Genomic DNA, 25,949 nt, shown 5'->3' with positions numbered 1-25,949 from the left:
TTTTATATGTTCATGCACTTTTAATTCTTTCAGCAATGGTACATGTACATGCCAGGGCTTTTGTGTAAACTACAAAGAATGAAGTGATCAGTACAGGAAATGATTTGTAGTTTTTGTGAGGAATGTAAAGCCTGTAAAGAACTGTAAAGCCCAACCTTTCACTGTTAATGAAAATACTGTCTACATGTACATGTACCTGTAGGTACATGTACGGTGTGGATGTAGGAATTGATCTTGCAATAAAATGTTGTATACTGTCCTTTATTATGTTTAATTAAATCATGTACTGCCATTCGCAAGGGCTGCCTGACTACTGCTACACTGTTGGTTCTTGGTTGTATTTCTTATTGTTTGTGCTTTGATAACATGTACACCGTATGTTTATGTTAATAACATACAGGATGAAGTCCTTGTAGAAATCAATGATTTGAGATGTACATTTTATAGTTGTGAGTGACATGTTATTCTGAGATTTCTGACCTGCCGCCAGGATGCAGTGAATGTGTCATCCCTAATTGCTAGCCCCAATTCCAGTTCACATGAACTAAGCAGTTTGAACAACTTCCCTGAATTCTGACATATCAAGGTACCTTGTTGACTCCTGTCACAGGAGCACTTGCCCCAAAGAACTTTCCTAAAGGAATGCATTACATCTGAGTTGAAAGCATGCATAAATGTAGTACTTAAAGTAGTTGTGTTCTGTATGCTGGTGTTTTTCAGATGTGTAGTGATGTTGTAGACATATATTATCAAGTATTAAGTTCTGCGATATGAATTCCATGGGTGTATAAAGTAAACATCATGTGATGTTGCTGAAATATTTGAGATTATTGGCATCCAGGGGATTTTGTAATGACTATGCTGTAATCAATTGCTTCTTAGCTGTCAGGACTGAGGATCAACGAATGCTTGGCATGAATGTTTCAATAATGGTTGACCTTTGAATATATGACATTTAAACACGTCTGACCTTTGCCGTACAAATGACTACATTTTTCTGACATTATTTTTCCATTTGAGTTCCATATTGTTTTGGACATTGTTTGTATTGGAATGTGTGCTATGGAAGACTTGGAGATGCTGGTGGCAGCAGACGTACTGTTTTTGTTTTACAGTATTGCGCATGCTCAGAACTACATGCGCATGCTCAGAACTGGTAAAAAGGACCATTACAAGTGTATGTTTGCTGCCACCAAGCATTTCAAAGTCTCCCATTAACAAAGGGCATTCATTTTCTTGAACCAAAGGATGCATGTGTAATGTTCTTGTTTAAGATTAAGTGTTTAAATATGTAACAATTCTTGACTGCTGTGGTGTAGGATATGACGTTTTGAACCCCCCTGGGGATGCATAGTGCCCCAAGGCGAAGCGGAGGACGCTGTGCGTGCCCGAGGGTGTTTAGAATGTCATATCCCATACCAAAGTGGTCAAAATTGTTTTGTAATACCTCTGTCTTAAGGAATTTATCCAAAGAAACAAGACCTGAATTTCAGGAGATGACAGGCCTGTTGTCAAACTGTACAATTAACCTATACACAGATGTTAACGATATCGTCTACAAATGCACTGTTCCCTCACTTTAATTGCGTAATCTTTAATGTGAAACTAGTGCCGGTACCAGTGTATACATGTAGTTTGGTTAGCGGTCCCGCATTACCTTATACGTTGTGGGGACGGGAATAAGTCTGTGATCATTGATTGAATTCCCTGGTAGCCTATGCAAAAAATATATCATGGGTACCATGCAAAACTTACTAACAGAGAGGAGTGAGAGATACACGTATCTCACGGTGAGTGTCATATGCGGATATGTCACCATTATGTGATCGTTCTGGGCCAATAAACAGACAGTATTCAAGACAAAGGTTTGACAAAATGGATTGATTCACTGATTGATCAATCAACAGGTCAACCCACCAGAAGTGGATCGATTAGTCAGTTGATCAAGTAAATTGAATTTTTGACAAGTTGGCACATTGGTTTATACACGGATGACACCTGGGGTTTCCAGTTTTTTGCTCACAGTACAAGTGGTATGAATGTCAGGTAGTTAAGATCATTCTTTTTAGAATCTTTAATTTGATGAAATTTGCAAAAAAAAAGGTACCGGTATTAATTTTCAAAAAATATTCAATTAAATTGCACAATGATGCTACAGCAATACATGTATGACAGTGTAGTTGTACAGCTTTAGTTCATCCAAAACTGAAACTCTTTAGGGGTAAAGCAGAGGTTACTGTTTGGTGACAGATTTTCGACTGAAAGGCCATTACCAGGCTGTTCGCCCTGGATCAGTAAGGGGCAAGTTGCTCTCTGAAAGACAAGCCTGATGTTGGTTGCACAAGCTCCCAGATGCAGGATGGAAGAAAATCGGTTATGAACTCTGCTCCAGAGGGTTTTGTTTATGCCTTGGAATTTTTTTACAGTCAGGATGGCTTCCATATAGAAGAAAATAAACCTGTCCTTGTCGTTGTAATCAGCAGGAAAGATTACAGTACATTACAAGCAGGTTTAGAGGTCATAAATTTATCAAGCAAATATTCAAAGGAATCATAGTCACTCAACATAAGATACATGTACATGTACACTGTACAAGGTTATGGCTTTTACTCTTTTAGTTTGACCCATACTGTACAGTGTTGGGTACATTTTCTTGAAAAGTACTGTCCAGGACAGTAAATGAAAATGGAATCCGTAAACCTTGCATTAATGTCAAGCTTCTTCACCAAATTTTGTACCTTTTCACATGTATACTTGCATAAATTCATGTTTATGCATAAATTTGCATGTGGTTGTCATATTTGTTGACTTGCTAAATGGACAGCACCTCAGGTTTATGTGCTGCAGTAAGTGTTTCCCTGGACATGTCAGTGTGGGACCTACACATAGGGCCATTCATCAGTTGTACTGTGTGATGCTACCAGTACATTAGATCACGTTGTGTTCTTTTTGGATTAGGGCTCTGAATTTTGTGTTAGGAAGATTTTCCTGATTTTCTTGAAATGGTTAAATACAGGTACTGGTATCTTAACAGCAGTGACAAATGTTTCCCACCATTCTTATCCCATGCTTTATCACACGAAGGGTTAGTTTTTGCTTTGAGCTGCATTGCTACTGAGTTTGATACTGAAGTTCCACTGTCATAGTCTGAACAATGTGTCACATATACAGTGTATACCAGTTGTGCCATGTTTCGTTTGCCTCCACCTCCACATGATCAAATGGAACATCTGCAACAGTTTAAGGGTCATAATTAATCTGATCAAAGAAAACTGAGCACGGGCAATTCAGGAACTGTTCATTTCTGACATCTGGTTTGTTTCTGGGCAGGACAGACCTGTGGGGATTACAGTAATGATATCAAGGGAGGAACCAAAGCTGTGGATAATTCCTGTATCCTGGCATTCGTACCTGTAGCTACTGAGAAAAAAGGCTATCAGTGGAACTTAAGACCTTCGAAACTTTCTAGAAAGATACTTGATTGTAGAGGGGGACATTATGTAAAGTGTCCTGCTTATCTTAAGCCTGACCCTGTTATCAGCATTCTCCAGGGCTGCTATAGGAAGGCACGGAAGTCCCTGGCTTCAGCAGCAAATTGTTTCCTCAGATTTGAAGTTGTATATCAGGTCACATTCAGCTTTAAAACCTTTACGATAAATCTTTTTTTTATTCAACACAATCAGAGATCTTACTAAGCTGCTATGTACAAGTAGCTGTCATTTTTGTAAAACTAAAAATCTCTGGGTGTGATACTACTACAGCAGGCAGGGTGAACTATGAAAGGCATAAATTCATTCAAACATTCATTGTAACATTGCTGTGCACTTGTATTTTAATTACTGGCACATGTACCTGTACTGGTAATTTACATGTAGACAATGCAAGTTTCCCACAAACTGGTTATAAACATGCAAAATTTGGGGAGAACATTGATGCAGTCTGTGGGACATTAGAATTTAAAGAACACCTCTAAGGAAAACATGTTTTCTCTGATTTTATCTGTTCAAATAAATATTGAAGCATCCAAATCCAAATAAATGTGGAAGCCTGCCAAACAATGGCTACATGGATTGTTCGGTATACACAAGGGTTTATGCACTATGAACACAGGGTGAGGGTTCCCCTCATTTTTTCTGTTTTCTCCTCAATAACGCAGTCTACAGTCGGAATTCTCATCTTGGCATTAACAGAAAAAAAAACCTTTTAAACTTGTTATAGTTGAGCTCTGAAGACAAATGACACTGCGTGGATGCTTCAATATTAATTTGAACTGATAAAATCAGAGAAAACATGTTTTCCTCAGGTGCTCTTCAATGAGACTAAAATGAAAAGTACAAGTACATTGGTCAGTATATCACCTTTTATGTGAAAACATTCCATAGGGTATACATGTACCTACATGTATAAGTGTTTTTAAGATTTTCATTTCTGACATTGAGAAGGGTTCCATAAGGATGAGTACAGTATGTGTATATCCTCAGTAGATTACATCTGCAGATGAAGAAAATGAAGATGTGAGATGAATGCATAGAGGAAATGGTCGGTGAATAGAATAGCAGATATAATGTCATTATAGTATCTCGTTGACAGGCAGACTTGAGTTTATAATGAAAGAGCTGAGATCTGCAAGTCAGATGAAAGGCATACACAATTCTACTCAGTGGTCACATTTAGTTTGCCGCCTTGCCACCAGGTTTTGCTCAGTGCTGATACTGTGTTATTATACACAAAGGCAAATCCATCTGCACTAAGATAGAATTAGACAGCAACTTTTTGCATTCAATTCAAAAGCTGGTGCTTAAACAGCATTTTAAGTGCTTCCTTTTTGCATTTAAGGGTAAAAAGATACATTTTGCTGGTAAATTGTTTCTGTACCTGATAAAGATTTGGTGTGGCTGGCTTTGAATGTGATGAGCAAAACTTTGCTAAATGGCATATATGTACATGTACTAGTACGTACATGTTGGTGTTTTAAAAACTGTGTCTTACTTCTGTCTTTTGTGATACTTCGTGTTTGGAATTGGTGTGCATCTGTTGTATACATGTATAACAAATTTTAAAAAATTCTGTACAGAAATTTTGTTGAAGTTGTCAAAATTTCTTTGACTCTATTTCAGGTTGGTGTTTGGGACCCTCTATCCAGCCTATGCTTCTTACAAAGCAGTCAAGACAAGAAATGTCAAGGAATATGTGAGTTTTTCCCATGCATGGATATATGTACATGTAATTGTCAACCCACTTTGCCTCTTCAAGTGGGCATGGTTAATGCAAAGCCTTCAGTGTACTGTGGTTATCAACTCTTGTGTTGAGTTCCTAAGTTTACCTAAATATGAGGTGTTGTAGGAATCAACCTGAAGAACCAGAACTGTGTCAATTGACTGTTTTGATGGACCTTGTTGGACACTGGTATTTGCAAAAGGACTCGGATTTTGAGTGGGGCTTCTTTGGATAGTTGGCTTCCGACTCATTATCAAAAGACCTAGCACTCAGACTGCACTTTCTAGTTTATCAGGCCTAGTGTCTTCTGTGTCATGCTATTTTTAAGTAAACATTTTAAGTAACTGATCAATGTCATCATCATCATCATTGATCATGTCATCTGGAAGTTTTCTTCCGGTCGTACATGCCCCAGATGCACTGCCATTGCTCTCGATCAGAAATGAGACCCCACAACTCGCGCTTTGTTGCACCCGTACAGTTGCAAAGTATACAACAACTTTGCAGAATTTGGATTTGGTTCCCACAGAATGAGGTCTGACAATGGCTGCTCAATGGCTTGGAGAGCATGGCCAGCGAACTTCAATGACCCCTTGGCAATAATGCAGCTGACTGGTGGAACTAAGCCCCATCCTCATAATTGGGTGTTGTGGACTCTAGCACTCCAGTTCATGTTATGAGCAGTGCCAAGCAGACATGCAAAACACCCGTCAAGTCTGTCCAACATTTCTTGGTTCAGGGCCCATGTTTTGCAACTGTATAGCAATTCAGGTTTAACTGCTGCTCTAAAAAGCCTCAAGTGAAGTTAAAGGGAAAGGGGACTTCCAGATACTACTGAGTTTTCTGCCAGCATTAAATGCCAAGGCTTTCCTAGTAATGGTCCTTATTAACTAGTGCGAATCCAAGCCCCTAGGTATCAGTACTTGTAGTCTTGCCCTTCTTCAACAGCAGTGCCATCTTGAAGAGGGAGATAACATGAATGAACTTCGCTACAAGTCATAAACTTGGTCTTCTTTGCATTAATTTTGAGACCAACAGCAGAAGCTTCCCGCTCTAGGGCCAGTAACATTTCTTCAGCATATGCGACATCTTTGCTGACCACGGCGATGTCATCTGCAAATTCAAAATCAGTAATCCAAATAGCGGGCTGTCTAGAGGACTTCCATGCATGGATTTGAAAACCTTGTGTGGGGTTACAGAAGGCTTGGCGCAGAACAGTCTAACACAAAAACAAACTGATATGGGGCAGCTGCATCGCCTTATAGAAACCCAGTTGTCACTTTAAAGATTTAGTTTCCCCATCAGGAGTTTGGACACATGCCTGGGGATCCATATAAAGATACAGTGCATTGACTATTTAGTGAGGATTCCCATAGGCTCCAGGATGGCAAACTCTGAAACATTTTCAGTGTTGGACACTGATACTGGTATGTAGTAAATGTTCAAATACCGGTAATGACCAGTATTTGCAAAAGGACTCAAATTTTGAGTGGGGCTTCTTTAGAGACTTGGGGTCTGTCTCATTTTCAAAAGACCTAGCACTCAGAGTGCACTATCTAGCTTATCAGGCCTAGTGTCTTCTGTGTCATGCTGTTTTTATTTAAGGTAAACAGTTGACTCCTGATCAGTGTACAGGGCAGAGCTGTACTGTTAAACAGAATAAATAAGCCTTTTGTGAGTTAAATTTGAATAAAATCTGATACACTGAGTTCTTTAAATTCAAGTGAACATAGCAATTTGAATTCGCAATACTAAAGACTGTCGCTGTGCCTCTGATTTGGGGCAGCTTTTTCTTACCTGTGGTTTTCCTAGGTAATGTAAATAAGGTTAATAAGTTTTGTAAACAAGAGACGCCTTGCACCAGTACACTGTTTTCAATGGATAAGAAGGGCAATAAGGAACCAGTCCATCCCAGAGATGGTGGTCGTAATGCAAAAGCTTGCTCATGAGGTACACATGTAGCGTAGCAACAGTGTCTTTAGTCTGGGAAATGCAAAGTGATAAGTTTATGTGCAATCATTACTCAGTGTACCAGATTTTTATTCAAATTTAACTTGCAAAAGCTTATTGTGAGTGGCGTCAGCTCATAAGTCTGAAAAAGCATTTAAAAAAGTCCATAAGTCCGACGCCTCATAGGTCTGATGCCTCATAAGTCCGATGCCTCATGAGACCGACGCCTCATAAGTCCGATGCCTCATAGGTTTGACGCCTCATAACTCCGACAAATGCATTTAAAAGTTCCAATGTTTTTTCGGCCTGTGGCAATTCACAAGTTTGCTTCTCTTTTATGTATAGGAAGTACCCGTCTCAGTTTGCCATGACCTTTGAAGTTGCCAACTAAAATGGACTGGCTATGTCCAGTCTGAAGGGTGTGTACTGAAGACATTGATGATAGCATGGTCAATTAGTCATGTGCCATCATGCACCCCAGGGCTGGCTGGCAGTAGGGAAGAGGTCATTGACGAAGATATTAGAACTTCCAGGCATTGTATGCTGAGAACTAATGCATTCATGAGCAACTCTTGGATGCGGTGTGGGGTTCACATGCACTGTTCCCACATTCATCCTTGCATGCTACAGTACGAATCTATACAGTTACATTTATATTCTCAAGTCACCTTCTGTATTTGAGTCTTGAGCATACATGTAGGTGTAAAGCTTACCTGTATTCGTATGTGTTCACATCAATAAATACAGTCTCTACGCGTGCTCGTACATTGTACATGTACAGTATATGCCCTTACTTTACTGTACACATTCTTGTGTACATGTATTACCCTGTGGCAGTGTTTGCCAAGTTTTCTTCTTCATCTGACTGTTCATCGTTGTCATATCAATTCACATTCTTGGACCAGTCTAAGGTCAGAGATCAGACGATACCAACAGCTGTTGTCAGTATTGCTAACAGTTACATGGACCTCCCCAAGAAGAGAGATCATCAGTCAGAGGGTTCCCATTTCGACTGTCACTCTGATATTCTTTTTGGGGAGACCTCAGTTTTATTTTAATTATAGGTAAGGTACATACAGTATACATGTACATTTATGTATATACATGTACCAGCACCATGCACCAAGAGATAACTTTTGTTGACCAACTCCATACTACATGTACATGTACATATATGTCAAATGTACATGTACAATGTACTGTACATGTGGTGTTATTGTACGATAACTTAACAAAACAGCCTTCCTGAAAAATAACAACTACATGTATATGTACTTAAAAACACAAAAAGAAAACAATGGTCACATATTGTTTATGGTCCTTTCAGTCGTGTGATAAGCACATAATTAGCTCAGGGAACTGGCAATAAATGCTTAAGAATCAACAGTGTGGTCCTGCAGGTTTTTGGTTATTGTTCAGATTGATAAATTGTTAGTTGTGACTTTGATTAATCGAACAGCCTCTTCTTTGTACATATTCATTGATATTCTTGTTACACAGTTACATGTAGCAAGCAACCTGTTTTGAGATCATCAAGAGGAAAAACATGTATCTTTAGCTAAAACATTTTTATAATGCGTATCATATGGCTGCATGTAGAATGATTAAAACACTTTGACTGTTCTCTTGTATCTTCTGACATGAAACTTTATCTTATCTTTAGATATTTTACAAAAGTAGTTTTGATTAAATCAGATATGGAGGAATATAATCAAAACATTGACAGACTGATTTATATAAAGTCAAGGAACTAAAGAATATATATATGCAGGTCTGCAGCAATGCTACATGTTCATGTAGCTTGAATAGTGTGTTGTAATTTCAGAGGTCAACACATGTCAATCATTTACTGACCGGGAAGAAATCTACTTCACAGATGGTCATAAACTTGCCTATGATTCAACTTAATAGAAAAATGGATGTTGCACGTAGTCATGGAAAACATGGATGTCTGAAATTCGTGGCAAACACTACTGGTACAATAATTTATGCAGAATTACACCTAAACCCTCTCTGACTATGATCATGCCACATGGATCTACAACAGAAAACTTAAAATACTGGTACATATACTGTACATGTACATGATGTATGTTAATTCCCAATACGAATATAAAAGCATGGTGTCCATACCAGACATTCACATTGTTCTGGACTGAGCCATAGATGACTGAACTGAAACTTTATCCTAATTAGATCCCAGCGGATCCGTGAACATAAATCTCAACACATGCAAACCTGTAATAACAAAACTTATGCATGTGATGAAGCATATGACCCAACTGAAAGTGAAGAGAGTAGTGTGTTGAAGGTCATGTGCAGTAAATTCTGATTCCCTTGATTCTGTGCATAGATGAAATATTGGTATTACAAACAATAATTTCTGTGTAGTACCGTACTTGACATTTAAATTGATTATTCAAGAATTTCATTGTTAGTAATACATGTAGTTATGTACATTGGAAATTGTGGGCACTTGTTTACAAAGTGCCCACATTCTGTGGAATTACCAGCATGTGTAATTGTGATGTGTTGCAAATTTCCAGATACTGCAACTTAACATAAACTAACACTTTTCGCCCATCATAAGATTTGTCATAAATCTCGAAAATTGGGTGCAGTTTATACGAAGTAGGACTACCAGTATAGAGACATGTACACACTACATGTACCAGTACATTTTAGCTGTTTGTCCTTGGGCGACCACATACTGGTATAGACTATTACATGTACATGTAGCTTTTGTTTGCCCGTTGTGCACTTTGCATTCATTGCACAATGGCTGGAGACAAGTTTAAGTTTACATGTAAATGTATACCTGTATTTCATAGAAAATGTGGTCACTCTTTTTGACCCATGAACATGTCCAAATTTACCCTCAAAATTAAATTACCTTGTAATGCATATTGTTAACCGGTATTTTCATGTATGTAGAGTGTCTATGAAACCGACACGTTTGAGAATTCAGGATGATTTGTTGATATATCCTGTGTTATTTTGGAGGCTTTGGGGTTCAAATCAGTTAAGCTGTAAACATGTAATTAACAATTGTTTTCCAGTCAGTGTCCAGTGTGGAAGTCAAGTCTTCATGACAAAACCCCCAACAGTCTTGTCCTTTACCGGTAGCTTTGCTTTCTGAAATGCATTTGACTTTGATACCGGTGGTCAACACAGGTGTACCGGTATGTTGTATATGTACTGGCCTACTACAGTATGTGCACCAGTTGATGCATGTGAATAGTTCTTTGTACATGATTTTATGTATACATGCATTGATGCATTTGAAATCACTACTTTTTTTGGAAAGATGTAGTGAACATCACATTGACAAGTGCTAAAGCTCATTTGATGAACATGTTCAATTTTGATAATGATAATAATAACTTATATAGCGTCACTTTAAATAAATTGTCAGTGACATTTCACATTAAAAATACTAGCTAAAGTACAACAAAAATGAGCAAAACTTTACAACTACACGTAATATACCGTACACATTAAACCTCTAACAAAACATCCCAAATGCTTCATTAATAAGATACAGGTAAGTCTTAAGATTCATATTAAAATCAGAGAAAAGTGTAATTTGTCTTAATGACATAGGCAAGAGCCAAGGGGCACAGACCTTTAATGCTGTATTTCCGGCAACTTTGTGGGTTTTGGTTGCAGGGAAAGTTGGTGTCTGTGTTATTCTTTATCATTCTCTACACACACTACTTTTTTCCTGCATGGTACGTGTATTTATAAATGCCTCCCTTTTTGTTCCTGTTACATAATACATGTAAGTGGGATTTTCATTCTTTCCCTGAATACTCTGAGGTTTTTCCGAAAGTTAAATGAGAATATTCAATTGTATACACATAGTAATGACTAGAATGTTCCTTTGACTACATGTACAGTGTGTACTTTTTTCTTCCATTCCTCTCGCTGTTTGAGGGAAACACAAGTTCCTTGTCATTTCAACAGTGAGACTTTTTTTTTTCTATGCAGGTCAAATGGATGATGTATTGGATAGTTTTTGCCCTGTTCACCTTTTTGGAAACAGTGGCAGACATCTTTGCCTCCATGTAAGTATGCCTACATGTACTGGTACATGTCCACAGGAAAAAGGAAACTTATCCTATTAGAGCTCTACCCGTGTTAAAGCCACAACAAATAAAGGTCCTGGTTGTTTGGAATATGTAAATTGATTTCACTCAACTTTATCGTACTAAAAAGATTGGAGTCCAAGCTTAAAAGTACAATTTTTTTTAAGCGTAAGGTCTCAATTTAAGATTGAAAGTGAACTGATAAGGCCAATGAAAGTTTATCTCATGGTTCTCGTCACTGCTTGCATGGAAATATTTGCTCGCATCATAAAGTCCATCATTCGTCTCTTTTCAAAAGCTGCATCTGATTTCATGGTTCTCCTCATGCTGTCAGCACCCACATGCAATTTATGGCCCACATAAAAATGATTCACCGTTCATTTTTTTAAAAACAGCATCAAGATTGTCAGTCTAAAAATCGAATGCTAACGCTGTTGTATTGAATTGACGTCTTCGCCAATACGTCAAATGTGCTTGTTGTTTGGACATGCATGCACAAAATAGATACGGTTGCGTGTCTCCGTACGTATAGAGTGCAATATTAAATTGAGGAAGTACAGGCATTTTTTTGAAAAGCCAGTGAAGTTATGTGGGTTAAGTTTAACTATTTATTATTCATGATGGATGGACAGTATCATGCGGATGTACATTTTTGTGTGTACACATGTACATGTGGAAGTACGTATACAGTCTAGTCACCGACAGGTAAGGGAGGAGCCAATTTTGATTGGCAATCAGCGCTCTGTCGCTGAAAGGGGCTAAAGCACATGTTGCTTGTGATGGCGCTTGGTGTGTGGCGGGAAACTGGTACAATGCGCGTGCCTGGGGTCAAACTAATGAGTTTTGATTGGTAGATTATTAGTTCAGTATTAAGCATTTATAATGCTCTTGGACATTATAACATTGGCACGGTGGCACTGTGTGAGTGTGATGAATCTTTAGGAAAATCCCCCGTCAAATTTGTGGAGAAATTAGCTGATAAAAGATGAACGGTCATGAAAAACCCTCATCACTTTTCCAGAAGTGGCTGACGAGAGCCTTGAAATCAACTTTCACCGGCCTAAGGGTACAAGTAACAATGAGCAGCAAACAGTGTGGTTGAAGAGCGATATTCACCAACTCAACGGGAAGGGGGGAAGGAAGGACAAACAAGCAGAAAGAAGTGATGACCAGTTTAGGAAATCCTGAAGGAGTACCATCCCAACATCCTTCCTGTATCGTAATCCCACTAAGCCAACTGGTGGCAAAAACCCCTGCACTGTAGTTTACTTTGTAAACAATGTATTGCTGTCATTCTCATGTGGAGCTGGCCACCGCAGCTGTTGCTGTGATATACAAGTACATGTGCAGTTTCAATATTAAGTGCTTAGTCAGACTTGGGGAAATGAGTGTATTCGTTTACCACACCTTTTGCTTGTTCCCAGTATGAAGAGCCCTTGGATACATTGTACATGATGTGCATCTCCAGAAGCTCTCAGGATTTTGTCATTCAAGTTATTTGTGGAACCTTCTGATATATATATATATGTATTCATTCCTATCCATGCTGTGTAATCACAGAAATACGTATGTAACAATATTTCAGAATGCTGTACCACATGTGCTTGTACTTGTGCATATACATGTACGTGTACTTTGGACCCACTAGTCACCCATTCATAAGCATGGTTTGGAAGTCTTTGTGGAAATAGTCCAGATTCTAAGACATTCACAAGAGATATTTCAGTGGCCTCTAGAGAAATCTACCAAGGATCTAATCCATAATGGTATTCCTGGATTCCCAACAGCTGTTTAGGCCTTATGAACTCCTCTTGCAAACTGATGACCTGACTCATCGTCATCCCTCACATCTGAAGCATTTAAGTCTTTCCACATTTGACCTGGGAGAGTAATAGGTTCGTTTTAACATGCTGTTGGTGTGGGTTGTTTAGCATTCTTCTTGCCAGTAGCATATTATGCAGTACATGTTTATTTGCATGTACAGTGTACATTTTAAACAAGTTCCATTTTGAAAACTTGGTCATACGTGTTTATGTACATTTCACATTATACCGGTATGTGTATTCTGTATGTGAAAAACTCTGTTTTTACATTGCTATGTTTTTATACGTGCACATGTACAGGTATAGTGCACCTGTATATGTGTTTTTTCACACAATTCATCACATCCACACGGCTACCGTACATGTATACATCCACCAAATTTTAATGCGATAATCAATGAATGCTATCTTCCCATTTAAATAGGGCTGAGTTCGAATAATTCACTATTGAAAATTCGACCTTCAATTTGATCAAATATCCGAATATTCCGTCATACCTACCGGCAGATTGTTGATGAACGAACCATATATAAAATCAGTCGCAATAACAAACACATTTGTACATTATAATCACTATAATAGCCTCTCATGTCTAGGAATGTGTCTGGCCACGATTTAGCAAAATTTAGACATGAACAATACTTGTCCTGTTGAAAATTTCTATTCCTTTTAAATTTTTAATGAGTAATTTACTTTCCAATCATTGTAAGATTTCTTTCACTTTTCATTTGAGTCTCCTTGACACAAGCCTCCGTAGTGCAACTTTTCTCATTTAAAACAAAAGAAAATTCTCCCTTTTCATGAATTTTGCATTCGAATATTCAACTTCGGAAAATAATATTTGAATATTTGATAATCGATCAAATATTCTGATATTCGGCACAGCCCTGCTTTTAAAGGAAAATGTGTGATGCAAATGTACATGTTCAGAAAAGACAATCTCGTTGGGTTTTGTTTATTCATGCTCTGCAAACAGAAATAATGTAGTGTGAGTAACTTGGGCATATTTGTTTGGTATGCATTCTAACTGAAAAGGTCATTTGCAGTGTGTCAGTTGGGCACATACGTGTACAGTGTACATGTACATAAATCTTTTCATAAAGATTAAATGTAGTCTGCATCAGTAAAGTGTCTCCATACTTGGAGGCCTATTTTTGCACTGAGTGAATACTGAATCACGTTGCCCTATGTACTGTACGTGCACTTCATTGTAAATCAGAAAGTGATCATTATATACATCTGGGAAAAAATGTTTTTAAATGTACAAATCTTTGGATTTTACCAAAATTATTTGAGGAATGTAATAATATACTCTGCATGTACATGTATGCTAATCAGGCAAGGACACGGTTACAGATGTGTGCTACGAAAATATTGATTCTGTTGTCAATGTGGAAGGTAACATCAGTCATTGAAATTACTGAAACAAGTTGAGATAACTCCAAGATTTGTTTCAGTAAGCTCGGGAGGCTTGCTTTTTGTTGATGTTGTGTGATAATGGCTACACAGATTTCTCGGTTAAACGTTTTGTGCAGAATAACAATGATCCAAGCAAGCAAAAAGTATACTAGCAGATTGTGTTTCTCATTCAAAAATGTTTTATCCAAAACCGACTTCCATTATAAAATGGGAATTTCATCAATTACCATTTGTTTTTTTCTTTGACGTTCTGAATTTTCTTGACCAGTGTTTTTCCCCACTTGGTATTTCTTCAGACTTCCATTTTATTACGAGGCGAAGATTCTCTTCATTTTCTGGCTGATTTCACCATGGACAAAGGGCTCCACGTACCTTTACAGGAAGTTTGTTCACCCAACATTAAGCAAGCGAGAACAGGTGACCAATGTTGCAGTACATGAAATTTTTAGAAATTTTATTTCTTAATGGCAATGGGCAAAACACATTTAAAATCGTTTTCTTATTTTTACTATTGGCCATTGCTTTAAGACCCTGTTTCAACACAATACCAGAATATCCACGAGGCCTGAGAAATCATATTAAACATATTGTGGATGGTTCCTGTATTTGATGACTGGGGCAATGTGACTATTTCCTGCTAATTTTATATTCTCGATCCCTGGCATCAACTAAATTTCAGTATTTGTCCATGAATTTACTGTGAATACTGGTGCAAGTCATCTCAGGAGCGCATTCAAACTTTCCTTATCGAGAAATGTGTCATTGGAGCTGGTCTACACATTAACCCTAACACTCTTCAATCCTTCACCTGCTGGAGGATTGAGGACTGTTAGGGTTAATATTCTTGTGTAGATCCAAATTCAATTTTTAAATCATAAACCAGTATTATAAATTATCAATGTTTATAGAACAAAGAGCTATAAATATTACATTGTGTGCTCTGGCTTTGTTACAGAAATGAATGGGATTTCTTCTTTTTGTGTTTGGGTTTGTGCATGTTGAATTTAACCAAATGTGCTGCTGAATAATAAAACTGATTACCTGGTGGCATGTATCACACAGTTCTAGTAAAGTTAATTCTAAGAACGAATCATGGCATTCCCTTTGATATTTTGGGGACAGACTAGATTGGATTCTTCTACAGGAAATGTGCAGCACGGACATTAGTCCACTCTGTATCACTACTTATTTTGGGAAGCATTACTAAGCAAGGACTTCGTACAAAGCAGAAAGTGATGTGCACATTATGAAGCCCTTGAAAAAGCATGAGGCAGGTCATGTGTTTAGTAAAAAGGAGAAATGCTGCCATGGGGTTCAAAGCTTTCATTATCAAGTTCCTGGGGTGGGTAAAACTTGCGTATATCTTCAATAATGTTAATAGCAAAGGTCATCATCATTAGCTTCTATCGGAGGAATGGTGGAGGGATAGGCTTGCTTGGATCTCTGATGCTTCCTTTTCAGCTCTGCTCCAGGGTACATAAAGAATGATATCCTGGTTGATTCTATTTAGAAAGTCTGGCTTAAGTTGTATGCAACAGAACTTTCAGTGATACAGGCATGCATACATGTACTCGCATCATGTATGTGGGCATGTGCATATTTATTGCAGTTTTGCTTGACACAGTCTTTGAGTATCGTAAGTTCTGACTATTTTGGTGATCATACAATGATCACATACAATTATGCATTTTATTTCACATGTGTGCCTGAGTTGAGAACACTGCACCGGCCTAAATTTGATGGAGTTTTACTCCATGTGAGTGCATCTTTGGAACAAAAACATCAGTAACTTCAGTTGTTTTGTGATTGATCTAGGAAATTGACGAGTATATATCCCAGGCTAGCAATAAGGGCTATGAAGCACTGAAAAAAGTCAGCAAAGATGGACTAACGATTGCTGCTAATGTTGTTATGACGTCAGCTATAAAGGCAAGTACATTTTTTTCCCTGCTCCCATGTGATATTTGAATATGGTACATTAACATTTAGGAATCATGCATGTTTTATCCAACTTGGCATTAAATGAGAAGTTCCTCCGAAAAGGCAACTTGTTTCATATCTGCATGCAGGACTTTGCATGAGCAAACTGTTCTGAGAGTAGATCTAATAATAGCCAACATCCCGCAGTGACTAAACAGGGACAAGGAAGCCTACATGTAGATGTTGCCCATGAAGGGTTGACAAGTGGTGAAGAAATATGTGTCCCAGATTCAAACTACCCCACACTCTTTGTAAAACTGTGTTCATTGCATGTGGCTGCTGTTATGTAGGCGCACTCACTTATGGTGTAGATTTCTTCAGTGCAGCCAGACTTTAGCTACCTCAGCAAAAAAACAACAACAGAATTTGTTGGATAGTACAGTTGTTTAAGATAATCTTCTCATCTTCCTGCCTAAATATTGAACTTTTTCCTCTGTAAATTTTGTCCCGGCTGTAAACAGTTTCAAAAGATGAGAAAGTTAAACCGTGAATGGAGTGATTTCACTTTTCATGACAGGGACAGACCACACTAATGGACCAGTTAAAGAACTACTCTAAGAATGTAGCTAAGAACACAATCCCTGAAGAGGATGAGGGTGTTGTCCCCCATGTTGAGCATGACGGAAGGGAGGGAAGTAAAGAGGATCAGAACTCAGATGAGGGAAAAGAGAAGGAATATGAACGTCCCCTCAGAGGTATGGTAGTCTGCCTGAAGGCATCATGCTTGCTTTTCATTCAGTTTGTGCCTTTACAGGTAATGATGGCAGGATACGATTAAAAGTTGTTATACTCGAGCCTTTAAGCTGAGGCTATGATTAATCATATTCCAGTGATCTGGTTCAAATGTGCTGACTGCTCAGCCAGAATTCATAAAAGCTGTACAGTGAGTAAATGTTATATTATTTACTTTTTTATATAAGTGCCAGCAGAACAGTACATTGTTGATGTGAATTTTACAGATTTCTAATGAAGGCCACTATTAGATGCGTACATGCACTTTGCGCTTAAGTATTGATGTCTTGAACGAGAACTTTACAAGTGTTTGATTTGTTTGCGTTTGTGTTTTTTGTTCTTTTTTTTGGTGCAAAATTTAGAGAGATTAGAATCAGACCCAGACATGTCCCCAGATTTAATGGACAGTCTGCAAAGTCTTGACAACCGGCTGCGGGAAGAACGAGAGACCATCCACTATGCATCACAGATGGAGGAACAGCAACAGGAGGGAGATGTTGAGGAAGAGGAGAGACTCGGGCATCGCAGGAAAAAACCGGAACCTAGCCCCCGGCGGATGGTGCCAAGATACTCTGACCGGCAAACCAGGGAGGAATACGATAACGATGCCAACAGTGTGTACCTACCAGAAGGTCATTATGCATTTAGACGATCCCCTTCACTGCGCTCGCTACAAGAGCAGCCATATATGTCAACAGGAGTTGGAGCCATGTCACGCTCACACTATGCATCTGCAGACAATTTAAGCAGAAAACCACCAAGAAGAAAACAGGAGGTGGGTATGACTATGTGTTCAGTTTGGGATGGTAGCCAAGTAAGAACCCATGTGTTCTTATTTGTGAGCTGAATCAGTGCCATCAATTCTAGTCAGAATGAAGCTGATACTGTTGCCAGGTATTCCTAATCTATTGCAGACGATTTTCCTAAGAATATGTTGAATTTGTGAAAATGTGCATGTTGGCAGGATTTCATCAAAGGATCCACTCAGCTAAGTGGTTTGTGCACTTGGTTAGTGGTTCAGAGATTTTAGTAAGTGCACTGATTTAATGAACATTGTTAGGCTAATGTAATTTTTAAAAGAATATTTTTCTTGTCTTTTCAGACAGTTCCAAGTTCAGAGAGGTCTCAAGGGCGTTATGCACTACGCACAACTGGCATCAAAATGACCAGGTACTAATGATTATAACAGCCCACCTGCAAACCTCAGAACGTATTGCAGTATTTGTACTTTAGCCTAGTATAGTGGATTATAGTTTACATGTACCTCTATACATTGGTGCTTAGACTTCCTAAAATGGTTTGGATAGAACCTGTGCAGAATGTGGAGGAAACACGGCTTCCAAAATTGCAACCTTGTCTATCATGAAATTGAGGTATTGAATTGAGAATTGGAAACGTTTACATAGTAGAAGGCATTTAGTCAACAGACAGTATAAAGATGCTTGACTTAGACAGTTCTGCATATGTTAAATGCTAGACTGGAGTGACTCATGAACAGATTGCCTGCCATGTGTTGCTTGTAACTAGAGCTAAAAATAGATTGCTTTCTAGTTAATACGGAAATTAGGAGCAAAAAAAATCGTAGGAGGCAGTATTTGGTTTTCTTACCCAAAGATTTTCCAGAGTTTTCAAAAGTAACCTTTCTTTGGTTTTATCTTACATATATGATGTTTCACTGGTGCAGTTAAGGCCTTGTAACATATTTACATGTAGTAAGTTAGAATAACTCACTGGTAAATGACCATTGCTCTTTGTGAGTCAAACACGAGTAGCATCTGGAGCGCCAACTTATTCGAATGGTTGATACATTTCAACCTCGGACTCTTTTGCTAGAACAAGCATGGGTACAGGTATGTAGTTGCACCAGAGGTACATGTATGCCTTGGACCAGCATGTCTTGCACAACAGGTAGCTGAAAGTTACCATCTTCACACTGGGACTGAAAGTGAACATGATAGCTAACTTGTGATAAATGCAAGTATGTGCGTTAAGGTTTGATGCATTTTATTTCTGGTGTATCTCACTGAAAATGTCCACTTGGGGTTAAATTCACTTTGTATTTGCATGAACCGGTCATCAGGTTTTCACGTAATGTTGTACAGTGTGTTTGTATTAAGGATGCAATTAAAAGCTGAATGGCCAAGTGTCATGGAAAAAAAGTTCTCAGGACCACCAGGCATTTTTTAAATTTTAGCATACAAGTGGCTCATTACAGACTCGGTAAAATGTGCCATGAGCTAGTGGAATAAGTGTCTTCGCTTTGACTTGCACCATTCAAGCAGGAAAGTAAATACACTGGCATAAGAAAGAATTAACATTAAATATTCGTCCAACTGATACAGATATTTATTAAAAGTAAGTGTGTGTGTGGCAAAGGCAGTCATAGCTAAAAATTTCTAAAACTTGTCAAGATAAAAACCTTGAGGCTTTAATAATATATTTGCTCCTCGCTGGTTTCGAGGAGGGAAAACTCTTATCTGTCAAGTTTATTGATGCAATTAAGTTTTGATGAACTTAATTAGTTTTTTTACCACTTGTGGAAAAGATGGTGCACATCATTCGCACTTAGTTTAGTTGGTGCTACTTGTTTTATTACATACATGTATGTGGAACTGCATTGGTATTAAAGATGTTAAAACTGGGGGAGGTGATTATTTATTTCCTTTTTGTATACATTGTATTTTTAAACTATACAGATTAATATAAAGTGTAAGAGATTTTGTGAATGTGTATAGTGGCTGATATGATAATCTTAATACTAATAATGAGTGCATACAAAAGTGCGCTTTTGCATGTTATTTACTCCAGTACATTCAAACTTCATGTTACTACTAGAAACCCAATTATATTTGCAAACTTCATGTGCACACATGAAGGTTTAACACATCATTTGCCCCAGATGTTTTTCAAAGAAGTGAGCAAAATTAACCACTGCTTACTGAAATAAGCAGTGATTTTTAACAAGTTTTATTTAGGACTGTAGTTCAAACATACATGTAACTACATACTTTTACTTTGGTGGCTCTCCAGTTGCCTAACTGAAGGCTTTTTCAGATAATGCAATAATCTATGTCTTCATGCTCATAGGAAAACTTGATTGGTACAAAACACATTGTTCTGTATTGGTATTTGGTACTTTGTATTACAATGCAGTTGTTTGCTATAAGTATGAAAAGTCTTTGATATATGTGGACTCAACAAATTGTCTCCAGCTTCCTCAGGTTTTGTTTGACAGAAATTGAATTTTCCCCCAGCAGTGCAGGTAATGAAATTAAAACCAATGACTGTAACCAAATTTAGTGCCTTAACAAGAAGTTGCACTTTGTTTTACCTCATTTATTAAATCTCTCTTGAGTTTAAATTTAATTAAATGATACTGTTTGCTTTTATTTTCCTTTGTATTACCCAGTAACAGGAGAAAGAAGAATACTAAATCATCACCACAAAGTTCTGAAAAGGGAAACTCGGGAACTCTTTAAAGTATAAGGTATTGGATCATTTGAAGCCTTTCATTCCTTCCATGGTGAAAGGGGTCTAAGTAGCATCAGAGGTGAAGGGTATAACTAACAAAGTATGAGTACACTTAGCATTGGCTGAGTGTATTAGTGGAATCTCTCTTCATGGCTTGACACATCAGTGGTGAACTGATCATGTTTTGCTGCTGTGGCCTGTCATTGAGTGGCTGAGGTTTATCAGTGTGGGCTTGGACAAGAGCCATACATCTATTTCCAATGAGGTCAATAGTCAATTACTCATTGAGTTAGAAGTATGGTATGAAACAGGAGTGACCGTGTCAAAAGCCATTTTAAAAATGACCTTCACCAGACTTAACGACTAGTGATTGCTTGAAGTTGACTTGGGATGACTTGATTAAAGCCCTGGCAAAAGTGTTAACCCCTCTGGACCTCTTCAATTTTATCTCTTCAGCATCTTTATCATTGCACTTACTTGGTTCTGGAACATTGACTAGTTTTTCACAGCAATTGCTACTCGCTCTCTGTAATTGGGTATTCTCAAGAGTTACTGCCAACTGAAAAATATCAGTGAGTTCAATAACCTTGTGATGCCATCTCAGTTCTTTCTCTCCCAACAGATGCCCTGTGGCTATGCCTGTACATTACCTTGCTATGCATAACATATCACAGACATGCCTCGGGTCATAAACTGCTTAAATGAGAGGCAACTGATCATTACCCACTGTAGTTTTTTTGTGGAGCTTCACCTTTGTACTGTGAGCGCAAGTCATCTCTTCTGCAAGATCACTGGTGCTATATGAGCACACCAATGTTAACAATATTAACAGTGACAGAGAAGAGCCCAGCCTAATCAAATCAACTATGGTCACATTCATGCCCAAGGCATTCTGAAAAATAATCCACATTGAACTAATTCACATACAATTCAATTGCAATTGAAAGTTTTTTTTAACCAGTTTGTGCAAAGATTGCATCTTGCTTTCAGCTACTAAGCTTTAATCACAAGTCAAATATCACATCTGGCATACTTCATTTTCATCGTTGAATTGGTATTTTTATCTTGGAACAGATGCTGTTTGAACTAAATCTTTACATAATGTTTTCAGTGTTGGGAAATCCATCCGGATGCATCAATTTTCTAATTAAGTGGAACCTCTTCCCTTTCCATCAGATAAGAAGGCTTGTTTGCTCCCTCTGAAATAACCTCCTTTAAAGTTGTACAGAGCTGGTTTTTTTAGACAAAGTGACCATGACTAGCATTTCTGATTCTGAAGGGTATCAACTCCATTGATTCAAAATTGTCTCTTTACACTGTTTTGTCACAGACTTTGATGTGATCACTATGCACTTCTTATCTCGTTACAAATTGTCACAAGGCAGTTTCTTACACTCATAACTCTTGTAGCCCATTAGACATTGAGAAACCTGACTATATTAACATCACATACAGAGTTTGGTGACTGCAAAGCATTGTTCATGACTCTGGCATCATCGTAGTTGTTTCATCTTTCGCTCTTGTTTGTTTTGATGGATGCCCATTGTGCATTCACTGAAGTGTGTTCAACATATGCAGAGGTTAATTTTAATGAAGTGAATTTCCAATCTGTTCCATGTGATTCACATTTTGCTGATACGGTTTTTGAAAGTTTGTTCCATTAAACATAGTGGAAACTGTTTTGTATGTCTTTTCATTTTCATCATATCATTTGGGCATGAATACCGTTATCTGGTTAATTTTAATTATATACAATCCTTTACAGCTGCTGATGCCAATATTTGGACCACAGACTGAGCAAGATAGTTAATTTAAACCACACTGGAAAGTCTACTGGTGAAAATGTTCAAGTTCTTCATTAAGTGCTTGTACTGAGAAATCTCTGCACAGTTAAAAACCCTTGGCAGTAAAAACTGTAAGATAGGTGGCCTGCAGATTTGCTCGTTTCCTGTGTTGAAGCTAACCTTGGTAATCACCATTGTCAAAATCCTCAAATGTGCAAAATGTGCATGTGACCCATGTTCTGTGTTTAGACTGGTTTTGAAGTCAACCTACAAGGCACAAAGTTTGGACTATATATACATGTAATATGATACTACACATGTTGGTTGAAAAGAAAATGTGAAAGGTTGGTGTCTCACTTGCTGTTTGGTAATTTTTTTTCAATCACATAACAAAGTTGTGCAATGCTACTATGAGAGGTGTGTTTATATAAGGTCACTTAGTTGTACATCTTGTTGTTATTGTGGCATTTGATATTCTGCTAAAATTATCAGTTACGCCTTCCATTTTCAGTGAAACAGTTGCTGGTTTTTATATGCAGAAATACTGTTTTTTTAAATTAGAATTCCTGAAATCTAGGCTTTCAAACTACTTTTCTTGTTCAATATTAAAAAATCATCTGAAAAAAGGTTTTAAAATATTGAAATCTGTGAAATATTAACACATTGCTTGGATGCAAATTTCAATCAAAAGATGACACAATTAGCTTACAAGCAGAACTACAGTAATATTCTTATGTCAGTGGAATAACAGTGTGTGTAAGTGGATTTTCGGTAATGTTAAATTTAACATGTTAAATTTAGTTTCAGTAATTGGTGAAATCAGTCAATGTTTCTTTTCCCCTATTCTCTAACACTGTCTGTAAATATTTATTTTCTGAATCGGAAAATGTTTAATGAATTTTTTTTCTTGTAAATCAATTCAAAATATGACTTTTTTGCAATAGTAAAAGAAGAGGAATTTAAGAAATAATTTCACATACATATACCCTTTTGAATTGGTGGTGGAAAAAAGGAAGACACTTCATGGAAGTGTCTGTACTGTAACTGACACATGCTGACATTTGAAATGCTTAGAATCATCATCATGAGTTGGCTATTGTTTAAAAAAATTCATAAAAGATCTTTGACGTGAGGCTGTTACAAATCCTGCCCATCACCTCTGTAGTGAACATTTAACTTCAGAATTTGGTTATAAAAATGGTTTCCTCCAGTTGCTCATTGAAAATGTTGATTGTTTTGGTTTATGTGCCTTTAAATTAGCTGGTCACCGAATCTCTGCCTTATTAGAACTTGCCGTCATTTGGGGCATTCTGAACTTAACCCTTTTTTTTTTTTTTTATAAAATGTATAGTATTATACATACACTGTATAAGCAACAGTTGAATTCCATTTTTGAGTAAGTTACATAAACTTTGCACGGTGTTGCTAGACATTTTGGAACAATATGATTGTTCTGGTATACTTTTTTTTCTGTGGATATGTTTTTGAAAGTAGATGTGAAATGGTAGTTGTGCTTCAGTGTGTAAGAGGTGGTTGAAGTGTTAGAATGTTACTTCAACTTGTCTGAATAAAAATCACATTTTCTAAGAGTTACGTGTATGCACTTGCTTTTATGTAAGTAGTATTTCTCAGAACACATTGTTTGGAATTCTGGACTGAAAAATGAGATTGAACTGGGCACAGGTGAAAGTGGGGAAAGACGCTGAAAAGCGCTGGAGTGTATTTTTCTTTGATTTTTAGACTGACTTTAAATTTTTGTCATGTCTACTACACAAAGATAAAGGAAGTACCATGAAAAGCATGCTAAAGAAGTTGGGAGGTAAAAGAATTGGCATCTTCCACTTACACTCAAAGCCAGTGCTGTTGTTGAGACCACTTAAAGTCTTTCACAAGACCAACACAAGACCTCAAGTCTGAATTCAAGTCACAAGCTATTCCAGTGAACTGCAACAAAAGCATTCCTTCATTCAGTCATTTTCCCCCTGTTACTTGTGACTGGCCGTCTGTCTGATCTTGCGGTGGTCTCGACTACAACACTGCTCAAAGCAAATTTTTACAAAAACACAAGCTTTTAACACCCATACCTTGTCTACAAAATACCAATGGAAGTACGACAATGCTACTATGCAGATAAATTTGTCCTTTTCCAGCAATTGCCCATGTCTACCTCTTCCTAGTCCAGTGTCTCTTATATTTGATAATAGATATTCACTTTTCTCTCATATATTTCATCTCTGATATTCACTTTTCTTCATATATTTAGTCTCTGATATTCACTTTACCATGAAATTCATCCCAAGAATGCCCATGCTTTTGGAGAATGGACCAGCTAGGTCCAAATTGTCTTGTGGATGTTTTTTAACCTAAATTCACTGTCGCTGAGAAAAATATTTTGAAAGAAAGGAGATCCATATTGCCAATAACTTTACATTAATATGATACAGTTGTAATCCAAATTGAAATGGTTAAAAGTTACTCTTTCAAATCACTGCACCATAATAAGCCTTATTGCTATACCGCATAGGTGATTTGCATATTGTTAGGCACTGTGGGAAGGGAAGAGGAGCAGTGTTTGCCCATTTCTTTCCACAATGCTTTTCTACTATTGTACAAAATCACCTATTTAGGCCTATGCGATATTAAAAATATTAGCCAGCAATAAGGCTTTTTAAATTTCTCTGCTCACCTGTCATTTCTCGACTTCATTTGCGGGCCTAAGTTTGCACTGCTGAAGAATTAGACGTAGTTAATCAATTTAGTAGTTTTAATTCGCTACAAAAGGCAAGCAATGCCAACGGCGCCAAATCTGTTGTTGGCATTGTATCCTCATGGTCGCATGCAGACGATTCGTAGCTACTGAAATAAACTGAGATAAATCCCCATTGGCTAGGATAAACCAACCTAAAATTCCTTTTCCAATCACAGACGTGAATAGCGCCCTCATCTGACAAAAAGAATGGAGACGCGTGCAGCGTTGTACCTGCGCGGATTTGAAAAATTACAAAAGAAAATCTCGAACCAATCAATTCTTTGGTTATGAGCGACAAAACGCACCCAAGAATAGTGGGAAATTTTTAGGTTGTTTCCCAAAAGTTATGGCCATTTTACGCGGGCATTTATGTGCGCGCCTATGGGAGTTGTAATAGGGTAGCGGTTGCAGCTATTTTCGTGCAGTCTCTGACAATGTATGAACGCACGAGGAGACTGCAGTGCTGTTCATGTGGCTCGGAAAAACTGGGTGGTTATTTCACCAAGTTGCGCACTTATTTCAAAAACCTACTGTACATGTTAGTGCAGATGTACATGCGAGCATATTTATGTGACATGGACATTGCTTACAGTGAGTGGAAAAACACGAAGCTGCCAGTTTTCCGAGTAGCAGACGTATCCCGTACGCGTACCATTACAATGGTCCCTCATAGCTGCGGGCCCTGTAATAGCTAGGCCGGAAATCACACGTGATGAAGTGGCTAGCAGCTCACTGA

At 37.8% G+C, this 25,949-nt stretch overlaps 1 protein-coding gene across 3 annotated transcripts in view; it reads left to right on the top strand.

Annotated features, from left to right (window-relative positions):
* Positions 1 to 24,053, top strand: part of LOC110981265 (uncharacterized) — a 28,688-nt gene extending 4,635 nt beyond the window's left edge. The window contains exons 2-10 of one of the 3 annotated variants that reach the window (XM_022238683.2): positions 5,118 to 5,190; positions 11,158 to 11,234; positions 14,794 to 14,914; positions 16,313 to 16,426; positions 16,995 to 17,172; positions 17,572 to 17,984; positions 18,312 to 18,379; positions 20,625 to 20,696; positions 22,446 to 24,053. In XM_022238683.2, the coding sequence (XP_022094375.1) occupies positions 5,118 to 5,190; positions 11,158 to 11,234; positions 14,794 to 14,914; positions 16,313 to 16,426; positions 16,995 to 17,172; positions 17,572 to 17,984; positions 18,312 to 18,379; positions 20,625 to 20,688 (1,108 nt within the window). In that variant the 3' untranslated portion in view covers positions 20,689 to 20,696; positions 22,446 to 24,053. Of the gene's footprint in view, positions 1 to 5,117; positions 5,191 to 11,157; positions 11,235 to 14,793; positions 14,915 to 16,312; positions 16,427 to 16,994; positions 17,173 to 17,571; positions 17,985 to 18,311; positions 18,380 to 20,618 lie in introns of all 3 variants that reach the window. The other 2 variants (XM_022238682.2, XM_087144790.1) reach the window with 2 other exon arrangements.
* Positions 24,054 to 25,949: the final 1,896 nt, after the last annotated feature.

The sequence above is a fragment of the Acanthaster planci genome, linkage group LG13 (genome assembly GCF_054643075.1).
Source record: "Acanthaster planci isolate LZ-2023a linkage group LG13, COTS_SCS, whole genome shotgun sequence".
Lineage (NCBI taxonomy): Eukaryota > Metazoa > Echinodermata > Asteroidea > Valvatida > Acanthasteridae > Acanthaster > Acanthaster planci.
This window is presented reverse-complemented; position numbering and strand designations above follow the sequence as displayed.